The sequence below is a fragment of the Mytilus californianus genome, unplaced genomic scaffold (genome assembly GCF_021869535.1).
Source record: "Mytilus californianus isolate M0D057914Y unplaced genomic scaffold, xbMytCali1.0.p SCAF_6, whole genome shotgun sequence".
Classification (NCBI taxonomy): domain Eukaryota; kingdom Metazoa; phylum Mollusca; class Bivalvia; order Mytilida; family Mytilidae; genus Mytilus; species Mytilus californianus.
In genome coordinates this window covers 11,522,186-11,540,907 of record NW_026262712.1, presented here as the reverse complement: position 1 = coordinate 11,540,907, position 18,722 = coordinate 11,522,186, and the positions used below count along the sequence as shown (strand labels likewise).

At 33.7% G+C, this 18,722-nt stretch overlaps 1 protein-coding gene across 1 annotated transcript in view; it reads right to left on the bottom strand.

The window, feature by feature from the left end:
- The window catches only part of LOC127705520 (plectin-like), a 64,502-nt gene that overhangs the window by 34,474 nt on the left and 11,306 nt on the right, over nucleotides 1-18,722 (bottom strand). Inside the window, exons 5-10 of the mRNA XM_052209848.1 lie at nucleotides 17,905-18,051; nucleotides 15,558-15,704; nucleotides 10,853-10,999; nucleotides 8,506-8,652; nucleotides 3,802-3,948; nucleotides 1,445-1,591 (exon numbers count right to left, since the gene is read on the bottom strand). Coding sequence (XP_052065808.1) covers nucleotides 1,445-1,591; nucleotides 3,802-3,948; nucleotides 8,506-8,652; nucleotides 10,853-10,999; nucleotides 15,558-15,704; nucleotides 17,905-18,051 — 882 coding nt within the window. The remainder of the gene's footprint in view (nucleotides 1-1,444; nucleotides 1,592-3,801; nucleotides 3,949-8,505; nucleotides 8,653-10,852; nucleotides 11,000-15,557; nucleotides 15,705-17,904; nucleotides 18,052-18,722) is intronic.

Sequence of the window (18,722 nt, the reverse complement as noted above, 5' to 3'; positions counted from 1 at the left end):
TTGAATCATAATTTCCTGTCAATATGCACATCTACATAGTATGTCCTTATTATCTACACAGTTTCATGAAATTCTGTTGTGTGTTTTGAGAGGAGTTGCTATGACAAAAGGTTGCAGTAGTATATTGGGTAAATAAGTTCAAAGGGGCATAACTCCTGGAAAAAAAATTGAATCGTAATTTCCTGTCGATATGCACATCTACGTAGTATGTCCTTATTATCAGAAAAGGTTTCATGAAATTCTGTTGTCTGGTTTGAGAGAAGTTGCGATGACAAAAGGTTGCAGTAGTATATTGGGCAAATAAGTTCAAAGGGACGTAACTCCTGGAAAAACAATTGAATCGTAATTTCCTGTCGATATGCACATCTTCGTAGTATGTCCTCATTATTTGAAAAGGTTTCATGAAATTCTGTTGTGTGGTTTGAGAGGAGTTGCGATGACAAAAAGTTACAATAAAATTAAAATTGAGAATGGATATAGTAGTATATTTGGCAAATAAGTTCAAAGGGGCGTAACTCCTGGAAAAAAAATTGAATCGTAACTTCCTGTCGATATGCACATCTACGTTGTATGTCCTTATTATCTGAAAAGGTTTTGTGAAATTCTGTTGTGTGGTTTGAGAGGAGTTGAGATGACAAGAAATAGGACTGACGGACGGACAGACGGGTCAAAAACTCGTTGCGTAGGGTATAATAAGCAAAAGTTTCGAAGTCAATAGACCATGACTTAGGGGGCAGGGCCATATAATCTCCATGGAAATAAGATGTGCCAATGCTTATACAACTGCATACTAAATATGATTGATCTACCACTTGTGGTTCACTATGAACTAGACCTAATCACAAACTAATACATTGTTGATGCCGATGTCGCCGCTGCCAAGGCCGGAAACAGCACACATATGTCTCGCTTTTTGACTCCGTCAAGGCGAGACAAAAATGCTTCTTTTTGGCCCCTTATATACATGTTCAGGGAAATTAATCCCAAACTCAATCCAAGCCTTCCCATTGTTATATGAAACCTTGTGGTACAATGTCAGAGAGATCCATACAGTTACACACAAGTTATTGTTAACATTATGATGTACTAGATGCTGAGTTTCATTTCTTTTTTAAATGTAAAATAAATGAACAATTAAGAAAAGAATTTTCAAATGAAAATAAATATAATAATTAAACAAAAATGATATAGATGAATTAAAACATATTTTCAATCCTGAAACAAAACAGGACACTAACAAATTAGGCTCCTTTTTAAAAAAAAGTCACTTAGACTGAGGGCAGAGAGTTCTTGATATAATTTGAATCGCTTATATATATATATTGATTTAAAGAAAGACGAGGGTTATAGTTCAAAGTGTCTGCCTTGTTTATTTATGGGCGTAAAGTGCTTTTCAATAAAGTTTAAGATTTAAAGTTGATTGTTAATTTTTTTTAATTCTTACTATATCTTCCGACTTTCTTGCTTCTTCTTTGGCAATAGAAAAGTCCCACTCCAGCTTCTGGATCAGAGCATCTTTATGTTCGAGTTCCCTATGAACTTCCTCACTGTTCACACCCAGTCTTTCGACCTCTTCTTCCCTAGACCTGAGCTGGAAATACAAAAGATAGGTTTAGCTAAACAGTCATTTAAGAATAAATGGGTAAAAATATGGATGAGATATTTTGTATAAAGCGATCTGCTACAGTCCCTTCATGGCATTTGCAGATTTCTTTAATATTCAGCAATACATTTCCTTAGTGTTTTTTAGAACCACACTGGTATAATTCTGTGTATTTTACACTGCACTTGCTCATTTTAATTTATTTTTTTTATATTTTAAATCTTGAATTTACTACCCTCACCAACATGCATAGACTAATTCAATAATTTTGTCTAAATAAGACTTGAATACTGTAAAAGTACTTTTATTCATGGGGATCCAATTTTCTTGGTTTTCGTGGATGACTTTTTCCACAAATTTAAGTGTCCAACAAAATAAAACAACTGTCGTCCAAATCAAGACATGGATAGATCCCCATGTAGCTATGACTCCTAATAGAATATATTGAATATTGCTCAGGTATTAAGGGCATGGATCCCCCTTTTTTGTACCCCACTAAAATTTTTTTTTTTTTTTTTTTTTATATATTTACAATTTTCTACAATGTATAGACATATATCACATCTCAACAATCCTTGACTGGTCGATTACAATGCCTTTTTTACTATCCATAAGAGCCCCAAGTAAAAAAAGAAGGGCAAACGCATCAAGAATTAAAGAACCTTAGTGAGCGTGCTCACATACCCCACGTCTCCACATTGTCATTGGAGAAATAAAATAAGTGTAAGAAAAAAAAATTGTATCAGAAAAAAAAATTGAATCATAATTTCCTGTCAATATGCACATCTACATAGTATGTCCTTATTATCTACACAGTTTCATGAAATTCTGTTGTGTGTTTTGAGAGGAGTTGCTATGACAAAAGGTTGCAGTAGTATATTGGGTAAATAAGTTCAAAGGGGCATAACTCCTGGAAAAAAAATTGAATCGTAATTTCCTGTCGATATGCACATCTACGTAGTATGTCCTTATTATCAGAAAAGGTTTCATGAAATTCTGTTGTCTGGTTTGAGAGAAGTTGCGATGACAAAAGGTTGCAGTAGTATATTGGGCAAATAAGTTCAAAGGGACGTAACTCCTGGAAAAACAATTGAATCGTAATTTCCTGTCGATATGCACATCTTCGTAGTATGTCCTCATTATTTGAAAAGGTTTCATGAAATTCTGTTGTGTGGTTTGAGAGGAGTTGCGATGACAAAAAGTTACAATAAAATTAAAATTGAGAATGGATATAGTAGTATATTTGGCAAATAAGTTCAAAGGGGCGTAACTCCTGGAAAAAAAATTGAATCGTAACTTCCTGTCGATATGCACATCTACGTTGTATGTCCTTATTATCTGAAAAGGTTTTGTGAAATTCTGTTGTGTGGTTTGAGAGGAGTTGAGATGACAAGAAATAGGACTGACGGACGGACAGACGGGTCAAAAACTCGTTGCGTAGGGTATAATAAGCAAAAGTTTCGAAGTCAATAGACCATGACTTAGGGGGCAGGGCCATATAATCTCCATGGAAATAAGATGTGCCAATGCTTATACAACTGCATACTAAATATGATTGATCTACCACTTGTGGTTCACTATGAACTAGACCTAATCACAAACTAATACATTGTTGATGCCGATGTCGCCGCTGCCAAGGCCGGAAACAGCACACATATGTCTCGCTTTTTGACTCCGTCAAGGCGAGACAAAAATGCTTCTTTTTGGCCCCTTATATACATGTTCAGGGAAATTAATCCCAAACTCAATCCAAGCCTTCCCATTGTTATATGAAACCTTGTGGTACAATGTCAGAGAGATCCATACAGTTACACACAAGTTATTGTTAACATTATGATGTACTAGATGCTGAGTTTCATTTCTTTTTTAAATGTAAAATAAATGAACAATTAAGAAAAGAATTTTCAAATGAAATTAAATATAATAATTAAACAAAAATGATATAGATGAATTAAAACATATTTTCAATCCTGAAACAAAACAGGACATAACAAATTAGGCTCCTTTTTAAAAAAAAGTCACTTAGACTGAGGGCAGAGAGTTCTTGATATAATTTGAATCGCTTATATATATATATTGATTTAAAGAAAGACGAGGGTTATAGTTCAAAGTGTCTGCCTTGTTTATTTATGGGCGTAAAGTGCTTTTCAATAAGGTTTAAGATTTAAAGTTGATTGTTAATTTTTTTTAATTCTTACTATATCTTCCGACTTTCTTGCTTCTTCTTTGGCAATAGAAAAGTCCCACTCCAGCTTCTGGATCAGAGCATCTTTATGTTCGAGTTCCCTATGAACTTCCTCACTGTTCACACCCAGTCTTTCGACCTCTTCTTCCCTAGACCTGAGCTGGAAATACAAAAGATAGGTTTAGCTAAACAGTCATTTAAGAATAAATGGGTAAAAATATGGATGAGATATTTTGTATAAAGCGATCTGCTACAGTCCCTTCATGGCATTTGCAGATTTCTTTAATATTCAGCAATACATTTCCTTAGTGTTTTTTAGAACCACACTGGTATAATTCTGTGTATTTTACACTGCACTTGCTCATTTTAATTTATTTTTTTTATATTTTAAATCTTGAATTTACTACCCTCACCAACATGCATAGACTAATTCAATAATTTTGTCTAAATAAGACTTGAATACTGTAAAAGTACTTTTATTCATGGGGATCCAATTTTCTTGGTTTTCGTGGATGACTTTTTCCACAAATTTAAGTGTCCAACAAAATAAAACAACTGTCGTCCAAATCAAGACATGGATAGATCCCCATGTAGCTATGACTCCTAATAGAATATATTGAATATTGCTCAGGTATTAAGGGCATGGATCCCCCTTTTTTGTACCCCACTAAAATTTTTTTTTTTTTTTTTTTTTATATATTTACAATTTTCTACAATGTATAGACATATATCACATCTCAACAATCCTTGACTGGTCGATTACAATGCCTTTTTTACTATCCATAAGAGCCCCAAGTAAAAAAAGAAGGGCAAACGCATCAAGAATTAAAGAACCTTAGTGAGCGTGCTCACATACCCCACGTCCCCACATTGTCATTGGAGAAATAAAATAAGTGTAAGAAAAAAAAATTGTATCAGAAAAAAAAATTGAATCATAATTTCCTGTCAATATGCACATCTACATAGTATGTCCTTATTATCTACACAGTTTCATGAAATTCTGTTGTGTGTTTTGAGAGGAGTTGCTATGACAAAAGGTTGCAGTAGTATATTGGGTAAATAAGTTCAAAGGGGCATAACTCCTGGAAAAAAAATTGAATCGTAATTTCCTGTCGATATGCACATCTACGTAGTATGTCCTTATTATCAGAAAAGGTTTCATGAAATTCTGTTGTCTGGTTTGAGAGAAGTTGCGATGACAAAAGGTTGCAGTAGTATATTGGGCAAATAAGTTCAAAGGGACGTAACTCCTGGAAAAACAATTGAATCGTAATTTCCTGTCGATATGCACATCTTCGTAGTATGTCCTCATTATTTGAAAAGGTTTCATGAAATTCTGTTGTGTGGTTTGAGAGGAGTTGCGATGACAAAAAGTTACAATAAAATTAAAATTGAGAATGGATATAGTAGTATATTTGGCAAATAAGTTCAAAGGGGCGTAACTCCTGGAAAAAAAATTGAATCGTAACTTCCTGTCGATATGCACATCTACGTTGTATGTCCTTATTATCTGAAAAGGTTTTGTGAAATTCTGTTGTGTGGTTTGAGAGGAGTTGAGATGACAAGAAATAGGACTGACGGACGGACAGACGGGTCAAAAACTCGTTGCGTAGGGTATAATAAGCAAAAGTTTCGAAGTCAATAGACCATGACTTAGGGGGCAGGGCCATATAATCTCCATGGAAATAAGATGTGCCAATGCTTATACAACTGCATACTAAATATGATTGATCTACCACTTGTGGTTCACTATGAACTAGACCTAATCACAAACTAATACATTGTTGATGCCGATGTCGCCGCTGCCAAGGCCGGAAACAGCACACATATGTCTCGCTTTTTGACTCCGTCAAGGCGAGACAAAAATGCTTCTTTTTGGCCCCTTATATACATGTTCAGGGAAATTAATCCCAAACTCAATCCAAGCCTTCCCATTGTTATATGAAACCTTGTGATACAATGTCAGAGAGATCCATACAGTTACACACAAGTTATTGTTAACATTATGATGTACTAGATGCTGAGTTTCATTTCTTTTTTAAATGTAAAATAAATGAACAATTAAGAAAAGAATTTTCAAATGAAAATAAATATAATAATTAAACAAAAATGATATAGATGAATTAAAACATATTTTCAATCCTGAAACAAAACAGGACACTAACAAATTAGGCTCCTTTTTAAAAAAAAGTCACTTAGACTGAGGGCAGAGAGTTCTTGATATAATTTGAATCGCTTATATATATATATTGATTTAAAGAAAGACGAGGGTTATAGTTCAAAGTGTCTGCCTTGTTTATTTATGGGCGTAAAGTGCTTTTCAATAAAGTTTAAGATTTAAAGTTGATTGTTAATTTTTTTTAATTCTTACTATATCTTCCGACTTTCTTGCTTCTTCTTTGGCAATAGAAAAGTCCCACTCCAGCTTCTGGATCAGAGCATCTTTATGTTCGAGTTCCCTATGAACTTCCTCACTGTTCACACCCAGTCTTTCGACCTCTTCATCCCTAGACCTGAGCTGGAAATACAAAAGATAGGTTTAGCTAAACAGTCATTTAAGAATAAATGGGTAAAAATATGGATGAGATATTTTGTATAAAGCGATCTGCTACAGTCCCTTCATGGCATTTGCAGATTTCTTTAATATTCAGCAATACATTTCCTTAGTGTTTTTTAGAACCACACAGGTATAATTCTGTGTATTTTACACTGCACTTGCTCATTTTAATTTATTTTTTTTATATTTTAAATCTTGAATTTACTACCCTCACCAACATGCATAGACTAATTCAATAATTTTGTCTAAATAAGACTTGAATACTGTAAAAGTACTTTTATTCATGGGGATCCAATTTTCTTGGTTTTCGTGGATGACTTTTTCCACAAATTTAAGTGTCCAACAAAATAAAACAACTGTCGTCCAAATCAAGACATGGATAGATCCCCATGTAGCTATGACTCCTAATAGAATATATTGAATATTGCTCAGGTATTAAGGGCATGGATCCCCCTTTTTTGTACCCCACTAAAATTTTTTTTTTTTTTTTTTTTTATATATTTACAATTTTCTACAATGTATAGACATATATCACATCTCAACAATCCTTGACTGGTCGATTACAATGCCTTTTTTACTATCCATAAGAGCCCCAAGTAAAAAAAGAAGGGCAAACGCATCAAGAATTAAAGAACCTTAGTGAGCGTGCTCACATACCCCACGTCCCCACATTGTCATTGGAGAAATAAAATAAGTGTAAGAAAAAAAAATTATATCAGAAAAAAAAATTGAATCATAATTTCCTGTCAATATGCACATCTACATAGTATGTCCTTATTATCTACACAGTTTCATGAAATTCTGTTGTGTGTTTTGAGAGGAGTTGCTATGACAAAAGGTTGCAGTAGTATATTGGGTAAATAAGTTCAAAGGGGCATAACTCCTGGAAAAAAAATTGAATCGTAATTTCCTGTCGATATGCACATCTACGTAGTATGTCCTTATTATCAGAAAAGGTTTCATGAAATTCTGTTGTCTGGTTTGAGAGAAGTTGCGATGACAAAAGGTTGCAGTAGTATATTGGGCAAATAAGTTCAAAGGGACGTAACTCCTGGAAAAACAATTGAATCGTAATTTCCTGTCGATATGCACATCTTCGTAGTATGTCCTCATTATTTGAAAAGGTTTCATGAAATTCTGTTGTGTGGTTTGAGAGGAGTTGCGATGACAAAAAGTTACAATAAAATTAAAATTGAGAATGGATATAGTAGTATATTTGGCAAATAAGTTCAAAGGGGCGTAACTCCTGGAAAAAAAATTGAATCGTAACTTCCTGTCGATATGCACATCTACGTTGTATGTCCTTATTATCTGAAAAGGTTTTGTGAAATTCTGTTGTGTGGTTTGAGAGGAGTTGAGATGACAAGAAATAGGACTGACGGGTCAAAAACTCGTTGCGTAGGGTATAATAAGCAAAAGTTTCGAAGTCAATAGACCATGACTGAGGGGGCAGGGCCATATAATCTCCATGGAAATAAGATGTGCCAATGCTTATACAACTGCATACTAAATATGATTGATCTACCACTTGTGGTTCACCATGAACTAGACCTAATCACAAACTAATACATTGTTGATGCCGATGTCGCCGCTGCCAAGGCTGGAAACAGCACACATATGTCTCGCTTTTTGACTCCGTCAAGGCGAGACAAAAATGCTTCTTTTTGGCCCCTTATATACATGTTCAGGGAAATTAATCCCAAACTCAATCCAAGCCTTCCCATTGTTATATGAAACCTTGTGGCACAATGTCAGAGAGATCCATACAGTTACACACAAGTTATTGTTAACATTATGATGTACTAGATGCTGAGTTTCATTTCTTTTTTAAATTTAAAATAAATGAACAATTAAGAAAAGAATTTTCAAATGAAAATAAATATAATAATTAAACAAAAATGATATAGATGAATTAAAACATATTTTCAATCCTGAAACAAAACAGGACACTAACAAATTAGGCTCCTTTTTAAAAAAAAGTCACTTAGACTGAGGGCAGAGAGTTCTTGATATAATTTGAATCGCTTATATATATATATTGATTTAAAGAAAGACGAGGGTTATAGTTCAAAGTGTCTGCCTTGTTTATTTATGGGCGTAAAGTGCTTTTCAATAAAGTTTAAGATTTAAAGTTGATTGTTAATTTTTTTTAATTCTTACTATATCTTCCGACTTTCTTGCTTCTTCTTTGGCAATAGAAAAGTCCCACTCCAGCTTCTGGATCAGAGCATCTTTATGTTCGAGTTCCCTATGAACTTCCTCACTGTTCACACTCAGTCTTTCGACCTCTTCTTCCCTAGACCTGAGCTGGAAATACAAAAGATAGGTTTAGCTAAACAGTCATTTAAGAATAAATGGGTAAAAATATGGATGAGATATTTTGTATAAAGCGATCTGCTACAGTCCCTTCATGGCATTTGCAGATTTCTTTAATATTCAGCAATACATTTCCTTAGTGTTTTTTAGAACCACACTGGTATAATTCTGTGTATTTTACACTGCACTTGCTCATTTTAATTTATTTTTTTTATATTTTAAATCTTGAATTTACTACCCTCACCAACATGCATAGACTAATTCAATAATTTTGTCTAAATAAGACTTGAATACTGTAAAAGTACTTTTATTCATGGGGATCCAATTTTCTTGGTTTTCGTGGATGACTTTTTCCACAAATTTAAGTGTCCAACAAAATAAAACAACTGTCGTCCAAATCAAGACATGGATAGATCCCTATGTAGCTATGACTCCTAATAGAATATATTGAATATTGCTCAGGTATTAAGGGCATGGATCCCCCTTTTTTGTACCCCACTAAAATTTTTTTTTTTTTTTTTTTTTTATATATTTACAATTTTCTACAATGTATAGACATATATCACATCTCAACAATCCTTGACTGGTCGATTACAATGCCTTTTTTACTATCCATAAGAGCCCCAAGTAAAAAAAGAATGGCAAACGCATCAAGAATTAAAGAACCTTAGTGAGCGTGCTCACATACCCCACGTCCCCACATTGTCATTGGAGAAATAAAATAAGTGTAAGAAAAAAAAATTGTATCAGAAAAAAAAATTGAATCATAATTTCCTGTCAATATGCACATCTACATAGTATGTCCTTATTATCTACACAGTTTCATGAAATTCTGTTGTGTGTTTTGAGAGGAGTTGCTATGACAAAAGGTTGCAGTAGTATATTGGGTAAATAAGTTCAAAGGGGCATAACTCCTGGAAAAAAAATTGAATCGTAATTTCCTGTCGATATGCACATCTACGTAGTATGTCCTTATTATCAGAAAAGGTTTCATGAAATTCTGTTGTCTGGTTTGAGAGAAGTTGCGATGACAAAAGGTTGCAGTAGTATATTGGGCAAATAAGTTCAAAGGGACGTAACTCCTGGAAAAACAATTGAATCGTAATTTCCTGTCGATATGCACATCTTCGTAGTATGTCCTCATTATTTCAAAAGGTTTCATGAAATTCTGTTGTGTGGTTTGAGAGGAGTTGCGATGACAAAAAGTTACAATAAAATTAAAATTGAGAATGGATATAGTAGTATATTTGGCAAATAAGTTCAAAGGGGCGTAACTCCTGGAAAAAAAATTGAATCGTAACTTCCTGTCGATATGCACATCTACGTTGTATGTCCTTATTATCTGAAAAGGTTTTGTGAAATTCTGTTGTGTGGTTTGAGAGGAGTTGAGATGACAAGAAATAGGACTGACGGGTCAAAAACTCGTTGCGTAGGGTATAATAAGCAAAAGTTTCGAAGTCAATAGACCATGACTGAGGGGGCAGGGCCATATAATCTCCATGGAAATAAGATGTGCCAATGCTTATACAACTGCATACTAAATATGATTGATCTACCACTTGTGGTTCACCATGAACTAGACCTAATCACAAACTAATACATTGTTGATGCCGATGTCGCCGCTGCCAAGGCCGGAAACAGCACACATATGTCTCGCTTTTTGACTCCGTCAAGGCGAGACAAAAATGCTTCTTTTTGGCCCCTTATATACATGTTCAGGGAAATTAATCCCAAACTCAATCCAAGCCTTCCCATTGTTATATGAAATCTTGTGGTACAATGTCAGAGAGATCCATACAGTTACACACAAGTTATTGTTAACATTATGATGTACTAGATGCTGAGTTTCATTTCTTTTTTAAATGTAAAATAAATGAACAATTAAGAAAAGAATTTTCAAATGAAAATAAATATAATAATTAAACAAAAATGATATAGATGAATTAAAACATATTTTCAATCCTGAAACAAAACAGGACACTAACAAATTAGGCTCCTTTTTAAAAAAAAGTCACTTAGACTGAGGGCAGAGAGTTCTTGATATAATTTGAATCGCTTATATATATATATTGATTTAAAGAAAGACGAGGGTTATAGTTCAAAGTGTCTGCCTTGTTTATTTATGGGCGTAAAGTGCTTTTCAATAAAGTTTAAGATTTAAAGTTGATTGTTAATTTTTTTTAATTCTTACTATATCTTCCGACTTTCTTGCTTCTTCTTTGGCAATAGAAAAGTCCCACTCCAGCTTCTGGATCAGAGCATCTTTATGTTCGAGTTCCCTATGAACTTCCTCACTGTTCACACCCAGTCTTTCGACCTCTTCTTCCCTAGACCTGAGCTGGAAATACAAAAGATAGGTTTAGCTAAACAGTCATTTAAGAATAAATGGGTAAAAATATGGATGAGATATTTTGTATAAAGCGATCTGCTACAGTCCCTTCATGGCATTTGCAGATTTCTTTAATATTCAGCAATACATTTCCTTAGTGTTTTTTAGAACCACACTGGTATAATTCTGTGTATTTTACACTGCACTTGCTCATTTTAATTTATTTTTTTTATATTTTAAATCTTGAATTTACTACCCTCACCAACATGCATAGACTAATTCAATAATTTTGTCTAAATAAGACTTGAATACTGTAAAAGTACTTTTATTCATGGGGATCCAATTTTCTTGGTTTTCGTGGATGACTTTTTCCACAAATTTAAGTGTCCAACAAAATAAAACAACTGTCGTCCAAATCAAGACATGGATAGATCCCCATGTAGCTATGACTCCTAATAGAATATATTGAATATTGCTCAGGTATTAAGGGCATGGATCCCCCTTTTTTGTACCCCACTAAAATTTTTTTTTTTTTTTTTTTTTTATATATTTACAATTTTCTACAATGTATAGACATATATCACATCTCAACAATCCTTGACTGGTCGATTACAATGCCTTTTTTACTATCCATAAGAGCCCCAAGTAAAAAAAGAAGGGCAAACGCATCAAGAATTAAAGAACCTTAGTGAGCGTGCTCACATACCCCACGTCCCCACATTGTCATTGGAGAAATAAAATAAGTGTAAGAAAAAAAAATTGTATCAGAAAAAAAAATTGAATCATAATTTCCTGTCAATATGCACATCTACATAGTATGTCCTTATTATCTACACAGTTTCATGAAATTCTGTTGTGTGTTTTGAGAGGAGTTGCTATGACAAAAGGTTGCAGTAGTATATTGGGTAAATAAGTTCAAAGGGGCATAACTCCTGGAAAAAAAATTGAATCGTAATTTCCTGTCGATATGCACATCTACGTAGTATGTCCTTATTATCAGAAAAGGTTTCATGAAATTCTGTTGTCTGGTTTGAGAGAAGTTGCGATGACAAAAGGTTGCAGTAGTATATTGGGCAAATAAGTTCAAAGGGACGTAACTCCTGGAAAAACAATTGAATCGTAATTTCCTGTCGATATGCACATCTTCGTAGTATGTCCTCATTATTTGAAAAGGTTTCATGAAATTCTGTTGTGTGGTTTGAGAGGAGTTGCGATGACAAAAAGTTACAATAAAATTAAAATTGAGAATGGATATAGTAGTATATTTGGCAAATAAGTTCAAAGGGGCGTAACTCCTGGAAAAAAAATTGAATCGTAACTTCCTGTCGATATGCACATCTACGTTGTATGTCCTTATTATCTGAAAAGGTTTTGTGAAATTCTGTTGTGTGGTTTGAGAGGAGTTGAGATGACAAGAAATAGGACTGACGGACGGACAGACGGGTCAAAAACTCGTTGCGTAGGGTATAATAAGCAAAAGTTTCGAAGTCAATAGACCATGACTTAGGGGGCAGGGCCATATAATCTCCATGGAAATAAGATGTGCCAATGCTTATACAACTGCATACTAAATATGATTGATCTACCACTTGTGGTTCACTATGAACTAGACCTAATCACAAACTAATACATTGTTGATGCCGATGTCGCCGCTGCCAAGGCCGGAAACAGCACACATATGTCTCGCTTTTTGACTCCGTCAAGGCGAGACAAAAATGCTTCTTTTTGGCCCCTTATATACATGTTCAGGGAAATTAATCCCAAACTCAATCCAAGCCTTCCCATTGTTATATGAAACCTTGTGATACAATGTCAGAGAGATCCATACAGTTACACACAAGTTATTGTTAACATTATGATGTACTAGATGCTGAGTTTCATTTCTTTTTTAAATGTAAAATAAATGAACAATTAAGAAAAGAATTTTCAAATGAAAATAAATATAATAATTAAACAAAAATGATATAGATGAATTAAAACATATTTTCAATCCTGAAACAAAACAGGACACTAACAAATTAGGCTCCTTTTTAAAAAAAAGTCACTTAGACTGAGGGCAGAGAGTTCTTGATATAATTTGAATCGCTTATATATATATATTGATTTAAAGAAAGACGAGGGTTATAGTTCAAAGTGTCTGCCTTGTTTATTTATGGGCGTAAAGTGCTTTTCAATAAAGTTTAAGATTTAAAGTTGATTGTTAATTTTTTTTAATTCTTACTATATCTTCCGACTTTCTTGCTTCTTCATTGGCAATAGAAAAGTCCCACTCCAGCTTCTGGATCAGAGCATCTTTATGTTCGAGTTCCCTATGAACTTCCTCACTGTTCACACCCAGTCTTTCGACCTCTTCATCCCTAGACCTGAGCTGGAAATACAAAAGATAGGTTTAGCTAAACAGTCATTTAAGAATAAATGGGTAAAAATATGGATGAGATATTTTGTATAAAGCGATCTGCTACAGTCCCTTCATGGCATTTGCAGATTTCTTTAATATTCAGCAATACATTTCCTTAGTGTTTTTTAGAACCACACAGGTATAATTCTGTGTATTTTACACTGCACTTGCTCATTTTAATTTATTTTTTTTATATTTTAAATCTTGAATTTACTACCCTCACCAACATGCATAGACTAATTCAATAATTTTGTCTAAATAAGACTTGAATACTGTAAAAGTACTTTTATTCATGGGGATCCAATTTTCTTGGTTTTCGTGGATGACTTTTTCCACAAATTTAAGTGTCCAACAAAATAAAACAACTGTCGTCCAAATCAAGACATGGATAGATCCCCATGTAGCTATGACTCCTAATAGAATATATTGAATATTGCTCAGGTATTAAGGGCATGGATCCCCCTTTTTTGTACCCCACTAAAATTTTTTTTTTTTTTTTTTTTTATATATTTACAATTTTCTACAATGTATAGACATATATCACATCTCAACAATCCTTGACTGGTCGATTACAATGCCTTTTTTACTATCCATAAGAGCCCCAAGTAAAAAAAGAAGGGCAAACGCATCAAGAATTAAAGAACCTTAGTGAGCGTGCTCACATACCCCACGTCCCCACATTGTCATTGGAGAAATAAAATAAGTGTAAGAAAAAAAAATTATATCAGAAAAAAAAATTGAATCATAATTTCCTGTCAATATGCACATCTACATAGTATGTCCTTATTATCTACACAGTTTCATGAAATTCTGTTGTGTGTTTTGAGAGGAGTTGCTATGACAAAAGGTTGCAGTAGTATATTGGGTAAATAAGTTCAAAGGGGCATAACTCCTGGAAAAAAAATTGAATCGTAATTTCCTGTCGATATGCACATCTACGTAGTATGTCCTTATTATCAGAAAAGGTTTCATGAAATTCTGTTGTCTGGTTTGAGAGAAGTTGCGATGACAAAAGGTTGCAGTAGTATATTGGGCAAATAAGTTCAAAGGGACGTAACTCCTGGAAAAACAATTGAATCGTAATTTCCTGTCGATATGCACATCTTCGTAGTATGTCCTCATTATTTGAAAAGGTTTCATGAAATTCTGTTGTGTGGTTTGAGAGGAGTTGCGATGACAAAAAGTTACAATAAAATTAAAATTGAGAATGGATATAGTAGTATATTTGGCAAATAAGTTCAAAGGGGCGTAACTCCTGGAAAAAAAATTGAATCGTAACTTCCTGTCGATATGCACATCTACGTTGTATGTCCTTATTATCTGAAAAGGTTTTGTGAAATTCTGTTGTGTGGTTTGAGAGGAGTTGAGATGACAAGAAATAGGACTGACGGGTCAAAAACTCGTTGCGTAGGGTATAATAAGCAAAAGTTTCGAAGTCAATAGACCATGACTGAGGGGGCAGGGCCATATAATCTCCATGGAAATAAGATGTGCCAATGCTTATACAACTGCATACTAAATATGATTGATCTACCACTTGTGGTTCACCATGAACTAGACCTAATCACAAACTAATACATTGTTGATGCCGATGTCGCCGCTGCCAAGGCTGGAAACAGCACACATATGTCTCGCTTTTTGACTCCGTCAAGGCGAGACAAAAATGCTTCTTTTTGGCCCCTTATATACATGTTCAGGGAAATTAATCCCAAACTCAATCCAAGCCTTCCCATTGTTATATGAAACCTTGTGGCACAATGTCAGAGAGATCCATACAGTTACACACAAGTTATTGTTAACATTATGATGTACTAGATGCTGAGTTTCATTTCTTTTTTAAATTTAAAATAAATGAACAATTAAGAAAAGAATTTTCAAATGAAAATAAATATAATAATTAAACAAAAATGATATAGATGAATTAAAACATATTTTCAATCCTGAAACAAAACAGGACACTAACAAATTAGGCTCCTTTTTAAAAAAAAGTCACTTAGACTGAGGGCAGAGAGTTCTTGATATAATTTGAATCGCTTATATATATATATTGATTTAAAGAAAGACGAGGGTTATAGTTCAAAGTGTCTGCCTTGTTTATTTATGGGCGTAAAGTGCTTTTCAATAAAGTTTAAGATTTAAAGTTGATTGTTAATTTTTTTTAATTCTTACTATATCTTCCGACTTTCTTGCTTCTTCTTTGGCAATAGAAAAGTCCCACTCCAGCTTCTGGATCAGAGCATCTTTATGTTCGAGTTCCCTATGAACTTCCTCACTGTTCACACTCAGTCTTTCGACCTCTTCTTCCCTAGACCTGAGCTGGAAATACAAAAGATAGGTTTAGCTAAACAGTCATTTAAGAATAAATGGGTAAAAATATGGATGAGATATTTTGTATAAAGCGATCTGCTACAGTCCCTTCATGGCATTTGCAGATTTCTTTAATATTCAGCAATACATTTCCTTAGTGTTTTTTAGAACCACACTGGTATAATTCTGTGTATTTTACACTGCACTTGCTCATTTTAATTTATTTTTTTTATATTTTAAATCTTGAATTTACTACCCTCACCAACATGCATAGACTAATTCAATAATTTTGTCTAAATAAGACTTGAATACTGTAAAAGTACTTTTATTCATGGGGATCCAATTTTCTTGGTTTTCGTGGATGACTTTTTCCACAAATTTAAGTGTCCAACAAAATAAAACAACTGTCGTCCAAATCAAGACATGGATAGATCCCTATGTAGCTATGACTCCTAATAGAATATATTGAATATTGCTCAGGTATTAAGGGCATGGATCCCCCTTTTTTGTACCCCACTAAAATTTTTTTTTTTTTTTTTTTTTTATATATTTACAATTTTCTACAATGTATAGACATATATCACATCTCAACAATCCTTGACTGGTCGATTACAATGCCTTTTTTACTATCCATAAGAGCCCCAAGTAAAAAAAGAATGGCAAACGCATCAAGAATTAAAGAACCTTAGTGAGCGTGCTCACATACCCCACGTCCCCACATTGTCATTGGAGAAATAAAATAAGTGTAAGAAAAAAAAATTGTATCAGAAAAAAAAATTGAATCATAATTTCCTGTCAATATGCACATCTACATAGTATGTCCTTATTATCTACACAGTTTCATGAAATTCTGTTGTGTGTTTTGAGAGGAGTTGCTATGACAAAAGGTTGCAGTAGTATATTGGGTAAATAAGTTCAAAGGGGCATAACTCCTGGAAAAAAAATTGAATCGTAATTTCCTGTCGATATGCACATCTACGTAGTATGTCCTTATTATCAGAAAAGGTTTCATGAAATTCTGTTGTCTGGTTTGAGAGAAGTTGCGATGACAAAAGGTTGCAGTAGTATATTGGGCAAATAAGTTCAAAGGGACGTAACTCCTGGAAAAACAATTGAATCGTAATTTCCTGTCGATATGCACATCTTCGTAGTATGTCCTCATTATTTCAAAAGGTTTCATGAAATTCTGTTGTGTGGTTTGAGAGGAGTTGCGATGACAAAAAGTTACAATAAAATTAAAATTGAGAATGGATATAGTAGTATATTTGGCAAATAAGTTCAAAGGGGCGTAACTCCTGGAAAAAAAATTGAATCGTAACTTCCTGTCGATATGCACATCTACGTTGTATGTCCTTATTATCTGAAAAGGTTTTGTGAAATTCTGTTGTGTGGTTTGAGAGGAGTTGAGATGACAAGAAATAGGACTGACGGGTCAAAAACTCGTTGCGTAGGGTATAATAAGCAAAAGTTTCGAAGTCAATAGACCATGACTGAGGGGGCAGGGCCATATAATCTCCATGGAAATAAGATGTGCCAATGCTTATACAACTGCATACTAAATATGATTGATCTACCACTTGTGGTTCACCATGAACTAGACCTAATCACAAACTAATACATTGTTGATGCCGATGTCGCCGCTGCCAAGGCCGGAAACAGCACACATATGTCTCGCTTTTTGACTCCGTCAAGGCGAGACAAAAATGCTTCTTTTTGGCCCCTTATATACATGTTCAGGGAAATTAATCCCAAACTCAATCCAAGCCTTCCCATTGTTATATGAAATCTTGTGGTACAATGTCAGAGAGATCCATACAGTTACACACAAGTTATTGTTAACATTATGATGTACTAGATGCTGAGTTTCATTTCTTTTTTAAATGTAAAATAAATGAACAATTAAGAAAAGAATTTTCAAATGAAAATAAATATAATAATTAAACAAAAATGATATAGATGAATTAAAACATATTTTCAATCCTGAAACAAAACAGGACACTAACAAATTAGGCTCCTTTTTAAAAAAAAGTCACTTAGACTGAGGGCAGAGAGTTCTTGATATAATTTGAATCGCTTATATATATATATTGATTTAAAGAAAGACGAGGGTTATAGTTCAAAGTGTCTGCCTTGTTTATTTATGGGCGTAAAGTGCTTTTCAATAAAGTTTAAGATTTAAAGTTGATTGTTAATTTTTTTTAATTCTTACTATATCTTCCGACTTTCTTGCTTCTTCTTTGGCAATAGAAAAGTCCCACTCCAGCTTCTGGATCAGAGCATCTTTATGTTCGAGTTCCCTATGAACTTCCTCACTGTTCACACCCAGTCTTTCGACCTCTTCTTCCCTAGACCTGAGCTGGAAATACAAAAGATAGGTTTAGCTAAACAGTCATTTAAGAATAAATGGGTAAAAATATGGATGAGATATTTTGTATAAAGCGATCTGCTACAGTCCCTTCATGGCATTTGCAGATTTCTTTAATATTCAGCAATACATTTCCTTAGTGTTTTTTAGAACCACACTGGTATAATTCTGTGTATTTTACACTGCACTTGCTCATTTTAATTTATTTTTTTATATTTTAAATCTTGAATTTACTACCCTCACCAACATGCATAGACTAATTCAATAATTTTGTCTAAATAAGACTTGAATACTATAAAAGTACTTTTATTCATGGGGATCCAATTTTCTTGGTTTTCGTGGATGACTTTTTCCACAAATTTAAGTGTCCAACAAAATAAAACAACTGTCGTCCAAATCAAGACATGGATAGATCCCCATGTAGCTATGACTCCTAATAGAATATATTGAATATTGCTCAGGTATTTGGGGCATGGATCCCCCTTTTTTGTACCCCACTAAAATTTTTTTTTTTTTTTTTTTTTTATATATTTACAATTTTCTACAATGTATAGACATATATCACATCTCAACAATCCTTGACTGGTCGATTACAATGCCTTTTTTACTATCCATAAGAGCCCCAATTAAAAAAAGAAGGGCAAATGCATCAAGAATTAAAG